A 9,130-nucleotide genomic window follows, 5' to 3' on the forward strand; every position below is an offset into this window, starting at 1 on the left:
TAAATATTTTATTCAATGAACTTAAATAAACATGGTAGTGTGATTGGTTTGACGGCCACATAATATCCATCAGGGTGCGTGGTATCCGGCATTCATGCAACCTGTAGGAGCAGCCTCTATCGGTGAACATGGACGATGACAACGGGCTCCTTAGTGGGTGTGAGACACCTGACGACCAATGATTGAGCAAACATGCACGTTGCGATGTAAGGTGAACCTACGGGCAGCATTGTGGGTCAGGCGGCGGGTCAACGCTCGAGAGAACAACACGTCAATTCTTGGGGTGGGGCTGTATTTCTCGACCACTTCTCTCCCTCTTCTCTCTATCTTTCTTCCGGTGAGACCAAGTTGAACGTAAACTTCTTAAAAATAAAACCTGGTCTGAGATCAGGGCTCCATCATGCCCCCTTATATAAGGGCACAGTGGCCCTACTAAGAACACAAGAGCCCTTGGAATGGACCCAAGTGCCCTTGGGGGGGGTGTGTGTGGTGATCTTGTACATAGGACCCCCCTTTAACACAAAATAAAACACATGTTTGTCATGAATTCAACAACACGAAATGCGACAACATGAAAACACGACATGACACATGACAGACACTAACACGACATGGCGAATGCAAAAATGAGAACACGAGAAAATGACGAACTGAACGAGCACGTACCGACAAGAATCAAAGCAGCAAAAATATGGACGTGCTTTACCCGGGATATTTGAACTCGGCTATCTTCACTTGCACCTTGGCTTGTCAGTCGCTGGATGGCGGGGCTGTCGATGGCGTGGATGGCAGCTCCGAAGACGTCTCCAAAGGGATGGCCTGGTGCGCTCCATCATCGGAAGATGCATAGTTAAATATTTTCATTTTTTTCTTGAATCCAATTGGTGTGTGCGATTATTTGTGATCCGTCATTAATCCTTTTGCCCCATTTTTCATCATAACTCTTCAACCATTTCCACCTAATTTATGTGCTTATATTACAAAATTATTCATCTGTAGTAAAACTGCTTGATTTCTATCAAATAAAATAGGGTTAGACCTTAAATACTAAGTAGTCGACCATTTTGAATTTTACATTAGTAGTAAGCATGAAGATGATAAATACCGTGCCATAATGTGTAATGTCCTGTAATGTTGACAATATTGATGAATGATAAAAAAAAACCATAGATAATAAACATTTGCAGAATTGATGAATTTGTGGATTTACTAAATACATTGATTGTGTTATCAATAACCGCCAAAAATGCAGTTTGATCTGTTCCTATTTATTTTTAAAAAATTTGTCGTAAATGTTATGTGCCTTTTATACTCATTCACTGATCATTCCTCAATTCATTGTTAAGGTCCATAGCGCAGAGACAAAGAGTCACGAATTCCTTCCTTTTCGTAAATTTTCTTCCTTTGAGAATCTCAATGCAATTCTCATTTTTCAGATATTTGAAAAAGAATTTGAGCCAAAGCAAAGAATAACAGATACATGCGTATGCATATCTCACAAATTGGAATTACCCATCTCAAGAAATCGATCACAACACTAACGTCCATCTTTGGATGATATATTATAATTGGCCGTGGCAAAATATTACCAATATAAGGGTCAATCGATAATACTACCTTAGGGCTGACAAATTTGAATATTACTGAAAAATGCCTAATTGTCCTTTGGCAACAAGTATCCGCAAAAACAAAAACGCATAGACGTGTAAGGTACGTGAGTATGCACATTTTCAACAACATATGTTGTTTTGAAACATGTTTATTTAACTTTATAAACATAGTAGACTAATGCAAAATTCTGAATCGCCGATCACGCACCAGAATCACCTGAATACTTAGAACTTTGGGCCAACAAGTATCTACATGAATTTAATCGATAAATACGTAATGTTCACTTAAATGGTTGGCTCAACATGACATATAAGTTTTACCGATGTCATAATCGGTTCAATTCTTCAACCAGATCACCCAAACGAAGCGCCATGACGGTGATCAATACAATCACCTTCTCCCCAGCGCTGAAAAAGCATCTAAACTTCAGCGACAAAAAACCGTCAAGACCGCCGTCAGCCATCTGCCGCATGCAAAACTTGACATCGACGAGACAAATCACGTCGCCGTCTCTGTCTGATGTTCTACAGACGCCCACGTTTCTCTCCGCCGCTCGGTCGGCAGTTGCCGTGCAAGAAAAAACAAAAAAAAACGGTGTCTTCTGAAGACATTCACGATGTCGCAGCGGCACAACCACAACAGTCTCATATCGTTCATGCCCGGCGACATCACAAGCCAGTCGTCATGGGGAAGCGTCGAAAACTTCAAGAAGTAGACGACGTCCAACATTCAAACACAATCATCAAAATGAACATCTATGGAATGCTATGATGCCCATTAATAGATGCCCATTAAGGCATTATTCTGGCAGTTGAGGGGTCTCATGTACGCTCCTTTATATAGAACCCAATGGGTCAGTCAAATTTAAAATTTGCCTATTGTAAAGTTTTCTACTCAACTTGGTTTCTAAAACTTTTAATCCCTTAAATCACAAACTACCAAACATAAGTTTGATTCAAAGTTATAGCCCACTTTATGAGATGCAACATATACATCAGTCTGTGTATTCAGTTGTCCTGCTCAGTATCTTTATCCATTTATCTCTCAGAATTTATCAGCCTATCTTTCTATAATGTATACAAGGTGGGACTATTTAACCACTGCGATCAAAAGAAGCTGTGTTTATAAGTGGTTTTTAAAGACATTTGTCGAGAAAGAATAACAGTTTTTCGTGCGGAAAGATATGTATAACCTAGAAAAAGTTTCCCCCACGGGCAGGCGGGAATGCTTTGAATCACCCTCCATATCCGATACTATCCCTGAGTATAGCAATCTATCTATCCATGAATCTCTTCAAATGTATTTCTCTATCCATCTTTCCCTCGCAATATATAGCTCAATCAATCTATCTACCTCTCTGTAGGATCTGATCTATTTATCAACCTATCTCTATACATAAGTCATCGATCTGTCTCTATATTCTACCCATTCGTCAATCTGTGTCTATATAAATAGACGGTTCGTATATCTCCCAATCCATGGTCATATATCTATCCATCTCGAACAACCTCTTTTCGTATGGATGAAGATCGCCTATTTCTCAAAATATCTATCTGTTTCTCTATCCATCTCTTTCTACAGAAACGTATAGATCATCTCTCTCTCAATTGCTCCAACTATTTATTTGTCTCGTCACTCTCCACCCATCTTTGTGCATAAACACATCTCTTAAAGGTTATCTATCTAACAGTCTCTCGCTCTCGTCTCTATTCTGTAACTGGATTAAGTCACGCAAAGCTGTCTTCGATGGCTAGCCCTTCTGTTCGGCAAAGGCGTTCATGCCGACGTGGGCTTATATTTCAGCCACATTTGTCATGCGTCGCACAGAGAGAGAGAGAGAGAGAGAGAGAGAGAGAGAGAGAGAGAGAGAGAGAGAGAGAGAGAGAGAGAGAGAGAGAGAGAGAGAGAGAGAGAGAGAGAGAGAGAGAGAGAGAGAGAGAGAGAGAGAGAGAGAGAGAGAGAGAGAGAGAGAGAGAGAGAGAGAGAGAGAGAGAGAGAGAGAGAGAGGGAGAGCGAGGACTCCTCTCAGAGGAGAGAGAGGAGACGGAAACAGAGAAAGACAGAGAAAGGGAAGAGTTGCTTCACGCGTCTTCCATCACGTCCTGTCCAGCCGAGCCCAACTCTTTTGTCTCTCATGCGTACAAGCCACTTCCTCAAACCCCTACTCCTTTATCCCTCTTCGCCTCCTCTTCTCGCCCCGTTTCCTCAACCCATCTCTTCAATCTCTCCAGTCTGGGCATGAACATAGCCAGAAGAACAACCAAACGAACAACGAGTTTCTCTAATGGGCGCGCAGGCGAGCAAGAAAGCCCGCGAGCCCACCTCCCGCCACGGCCCGAGCAAGATCCAATTCATGGCCGAGCTGAGCTCGTACGAAGCTGCCTGCCGGCTCGACCCCGAGATCGAGTCCTTCGACACCACGCTTCAGCAGCGCACGAGCCGCGTCATCTTCACCCTCTCCACAGGCGTGGCGGTGCGGTCGCTCTCCTTCGAATCGCTCAAGGAGGTGACAAGCTGCCTCCTGGAGATGAACCAAGAAGTCGTAAAGATCATCCTCAGCTGCAAGAACGACGTTTGGAAGAGCCCCAAGCTCTTCGACCTCGTCGAGGAGTACTTCGAGAACAGCCTCCAAACTCTCGACTTCTGCACCGCGCTCGAGAAGTGCCTGAAGAAGGCCCGCGACGGCCAGCTTATCCTCCACGTAGCGCTCCAGCGCTTCGGCGCTGAGACCAACAAGAACGCCGCCACTCTGGCGGAGCTCCGCCGCTTCAAGGAGTCCGACGACCCGTTCGACGAGGAGTTCTTCAGAGTGTTCCAGCAAGTCTACAGCCAGCATCTCGCCATGCTAGACAAGCTCCAGCTGAGCAAGAAGAAGCTCGACAGGAAGTTAAGGTCAGCTATGGCGTGGAGGAGGGTGTCCAGCATCATCTTCGCCACCGCCTTCGCCGCCGTGTTGATATGCTCGGTGGTCGCCGCGGCCGTGGCAGCGCCGCCGGTCGCCGCCGCGCTGGCGGCTGCCACGTCTATTCCTTTGGGCTCCATGGGCAAGTGGTTTGACTCTCTGTGGGAGAAGTACCAGGAAGCGCTCAAGGCCCAGAAAGAGCTCGTTAACACGATGCAGGTGGGGAGCTTCGTCGCCATTAAAGACTTGGACAGTATCCGCGTTCTCGTTGACCAGCTGGAGCTCCAACTGAGCTCCATACTTAGATCCGTGGAGCTCGCTCTCGGGGGCGAGGAGGCCGTGGAAATGGCCGTCGCAGACATCAGGGCTAAGCTCGGGTCCTTCATGAAGAGTGTCGAGGATCTTGGCGCACAGGCGGATCGGTGCAGCAGGGAGATCCGCAGGGCGAGGACGGTCGTGTTGCAGAGAATAATTAAGCACCCCAATTAAATATTTGGAAAACCAGCGAGCGGATGCTGCGCTGGATCTGGAAATAACGTGTATATGATCAATTCTTTCGCCTAATTTGACTTATTTCACGTGATGAACTCCTTAATCACCGTGAGAATTCTAGATCCACGAGAGAGAGTGAGTGAGAGAGAGAGAGAGATCACCACAATATTGAATTTGTTTTGTATTAACATGCTCAACTGTGAACCACAACTAGTGATGTTTTTGATATCCTTCTTCAGTATCTTTTTAATAAGAATATTTACCATGTTTGTAGCCTCTAGAAATATCCACACTATCCTCGGTACCTGGAATATAATCCTTCCCATTTATGACCCCATTCAACCTTCGTCATCGTTCACTGCCTGTGTGAATTTCGTTCTAGCCTGTGTTAATTTTGTTCAATGCCTTCCCCTATTTATGCTAAGTGGGTATTTTTCATAAAAAACTCTTAAAACTTTTAGTATATCTTTCGACGTCTAAAAAACCATTGGCGTGTAACCTCTAAGCCCATGTATCAGTCTACTTAACTACTCCAGCGGCCCAATAAGCTTTATTGGCATTTCAAATTAATTATCTGTATCATCATATAAATAAGTTAATGTCAGATCAATTTAGCTCCATCGATAGTTTGAGTCTACGACCCATTGAGTGCCAAGCTATATCTCGTGCTCTAGAAGATAAAAAAGAGTGTGTATCGACTCACTCATGGAACCTATGTGTCATCGGTTTCTATGTACGTATAATTCCTCATCCACTTTATACTCTTAGGATGACTTAAGGTACGGTCAATTGTTAAACCCTAATCGGTCATCCGAGTTAGTATTGATGCGTTCTAAAATCATCAGACAACTCCTCTAAGATTTCATTACCTCGGCCAAGGATTTCATTGCATCATCTTCATTGAACCATCACCTCTAAAATTGAGGATAGGCGATCCCATTTTGAACACTTAATTGTCTTCTTGAACTTCTTGACGCACCCAAACAAAGACTTAGAATCCCATGATTAGAGACTTGTAGGTCATAGCTACAGTGCAACAGTACGTTCAGAAGATACCTTTGGTGTCTCAGGTAATAGTGTGGCAACACTAAAAACAGATAGTGGGTGCTCTTTGGAGAAAGAGTTCACTGAATTGATCCGTATGAATCCCTAAATGGTATTATACCTAAATGTCAATCAGGTTGATTCAAGTCACGGTTGCACAAGTGATCCACTGACCTGAGACACCAAGGACATTTCGTGAGTGGACGACTACGTTTTGATAATGAATTACGAGCCTCTAATCATGGGATTCAAATAAGTTATAGATCGGATGTAGTAGGAAGCTTACGGAGATGATTGAGTGGTCAAGATGGGATCATCTGCCTCGGTATAAGAGGAGATTGGTTCGAGGAAGACGATGTAGAAAAATCTCTGGCCAGGGTAATGAGGATATTGGAGAAGGCGTTCTCCAATGATCCCCATTACGCATCAGTGGTAATCGAATGATGGATTAAGGTTTGACGATAAACAATACCCTAAGTGTTTGAGAGTCTTGTGCGGATGATGGATTATACATTTACGGTAACCGATGATGGCAAAGGTTTCATGAGAGAGTTCGAGACCACTCGGTATCTTCTAGAGCATGAGGTGTAGCTTGGCAACCCATGGGCTGGAAACTTAACCTATCGATTGGGTTAAATCGATCCTTATTTAATTAATCTATATGTTGATATAGTTAATTAATAAGGTTGGTCAATAAATGTTATTGTGCCATTAAAGTTATTAACTTGAACGATACATGGACCTAGAGGGTCACACGCACAAGGTCATAAGGGCATTGGTGGATATATTTTACTTTGGAGGGTTTTTGAGAAAAACCTCAGTGAAATATAAAGAGGGAAAAGGGTCTTATTTTAAGCACCCATGCAAGCCTGATTTGAGAGCCCCCTCCCTTTCTCCACTCTCTTCTCCACTCATGCAAGGAAGATTGTCTTCATGGTGAGATCTTCAAGATTTTCAAAAAGAGTTGAAGAAGAAGATGTGGAGATCCAAGGGCCGAGTGATCGCATGAATACTTCTACAAGCCAGACGCGTGACAGCCTCATAACAATCTCTGAGTGGAAAAGTCAAGGGTGGAACGAGTTCCCCAAAAGGTACTTTAAATGTTTTATTTTAAAGATTGATTGTGAATCGATTGACACGCTTTCGCATCCATGGAAACGTGTTTCCATGTATGAACCAAGGCACGGAACCCAACATACCCCTGGTGATTGCACCGGTCGATCAGACCACATCTAGTGTCACATATAGTCGCCATCACTGACCACTACGCTACAAGCCCACGTTGACGTGACGCCTCCCTACGATGCGTGGTCATACCGTTGACCATTGGTCGTGGTCGTCGTGCTCATGCGAGTCCCCGCATATTGCACCACAGCATGTAGCTGTGCCATTCTTGGGGCTGCCAGCTACGGTCATGTTACCGAGCGCCGCCCTGCCGCGCATGGCGCTCTATGCCACCCGCATTGCCTTGGCGGTCTTGTGTGCGCACCCTTGAGAGCCATAAGGATGTTGTCGCTAATGCTTGCGCCCAAGGCCTTTCCATGCCAGGACATCCATTTGTTTGCACGCCTTCTGTCCAGCCGTGTAGCCTCTAAGCTGACACGCTATCACATCAGCAAACCTTCATGCCACCTTGACACCAGCCTGTCGCTGTCGCGATCGCCGGGCTTGGCTGACCATTTGATTAGTCGCACCGCTACACGCCTCTCCTCCTCGACCTCAATTATATCTAGCGCTACGCACCAGCGCCGTGACTCCGCCCCTGTCAAGCGACGTCGTGCTCACCACCAGCACGATCCTGCCCTATCTTCCTGCAGCGCCCCCTTGCACGGACGAACTATATTGACGACGAATGACACAGCTGACAAGGTACATCATCTTCTTCTGCTCTTCATTTATATTATCTCTTTCAATATATTTTTGGCTGCACTCCACCGTGCTCGGGTTAGATTATGTGAGAGACTATATCATTAAAGCTACGATCTGAGGGAATTCTTAGGTACGGGTCGAGCCCGTCCGTTACGTGTGACTGCCAATGGAACTATCCCGTTTGACACCATAGACGATATCGTTGCTCTGACGAGGGTCAGAAGGTCACCGTCATCGTCTCTGGTCAGCTCCCTTGGAGCTTGGAGCTTGGTGAAACACCATGAGTCGGGGCTTTCAAGTAATCTCCGCCTAGGACACTACATCACATAGTTCATCCCCATAGATAATTACCAATCGGACGACGTCCCTGATGAATTTTGGCATCAGCAAGCCTTAAGTGCATTAATTTGACAAAATAGTTATGGAGCAAAAGATTTAATGCACGCTAATGAGTTTCTTTTCTACATGGTTCAAAATTTACATAACTTCATTAGTTTGAGGTGAAATATAATTCTCTGACATATGTCTGGCCCTTGAATGAGTTTATTTCTCATCATATAAAATAAATAATAGATTAAAGTTCGAAAGAGTGTGAAAGCATTCTACTTCACAACTACATCTATTAATAACCTCAATCACTAAAAAATCATAATGTCAAACAAGTAGCCAATGGTTCGACTAAAAATAAGCAACTTAAGGGACCATAGTATTTTTTCAAGTGCGTTGTACACTTTGAATAAAGAAACACTTTTCTTGCTTTCCCTATTTGAGATTTTAATATAGCTTCATAATGAAGATACACATGGCAAGTGATAACATGCATTTTATTAGCTTAATTTCTTGATATGTAAATGTTTATTTGCATTAATTTAACTATATAAGCATGATATCAAGCTTAAAATGATTAAGTTTATTTTAAAATGAAATTATGGATTTTTGGCATTTCGATTTATTTTTGTGTATTTTTGTAGATTTTTCTAACAGAAAACTCTGAACTAATATAATGTCCTGAGTCAGAATATGATTTTTCTCGATTTTTTTACTTTAAATTTGGATATACATGATTTCTCTAAGTTTAAATGTATATTTATTTGTATTATTTGGGCCTTATTCATTAAATATGAATTTTAGAATGCACTTTAAGTCTTTTATTTCACGGTGCCATGTATCGACATTCGATTTGTCAAACGGCGATGAATCAGGTTAAGTAAA

The 9,130-nt window shown here is 43.4% G+C and overlaps 1 protein-coding gene across 1 annotated transcript; it reads left to right on the forward strand.

The window, feature by feature from the left end:
- Positions 1-3,623: 3,623 nt before the first annotated feature.
- LOC144702663 (UPF0496 protein 1-like) lies at positions 3,624-5,100 on the forward strand. The gene has a single exon (XM_078574672.1). It carries the CDS (start codon positions 3,896-3,898, stop codon positions 5,000-5,002), a length of 1,107 nt encoding a protein of 368 aa, XP_078430798.1. The 5' UTR covers positions 3,624-3,895; the 3' UTR covers positions 5,003-5,100.
- The last annotated feature ends 4,030 nt before the right edge of the window (positions 5,101-9,130 follow it).

Source organism: Wolffia australiana, chromosome 4 (genome assembly GCF_029677425.1).
Source record: "Wolffia australiana isolate 7733 chromosome 4, ASM2967742v1".
NCBI lineage: Eukaryota > Viridiplantae > Streptophyta > Magnoliopsida > Alismatales > Araceae > Wolffia > Wolffia australiana.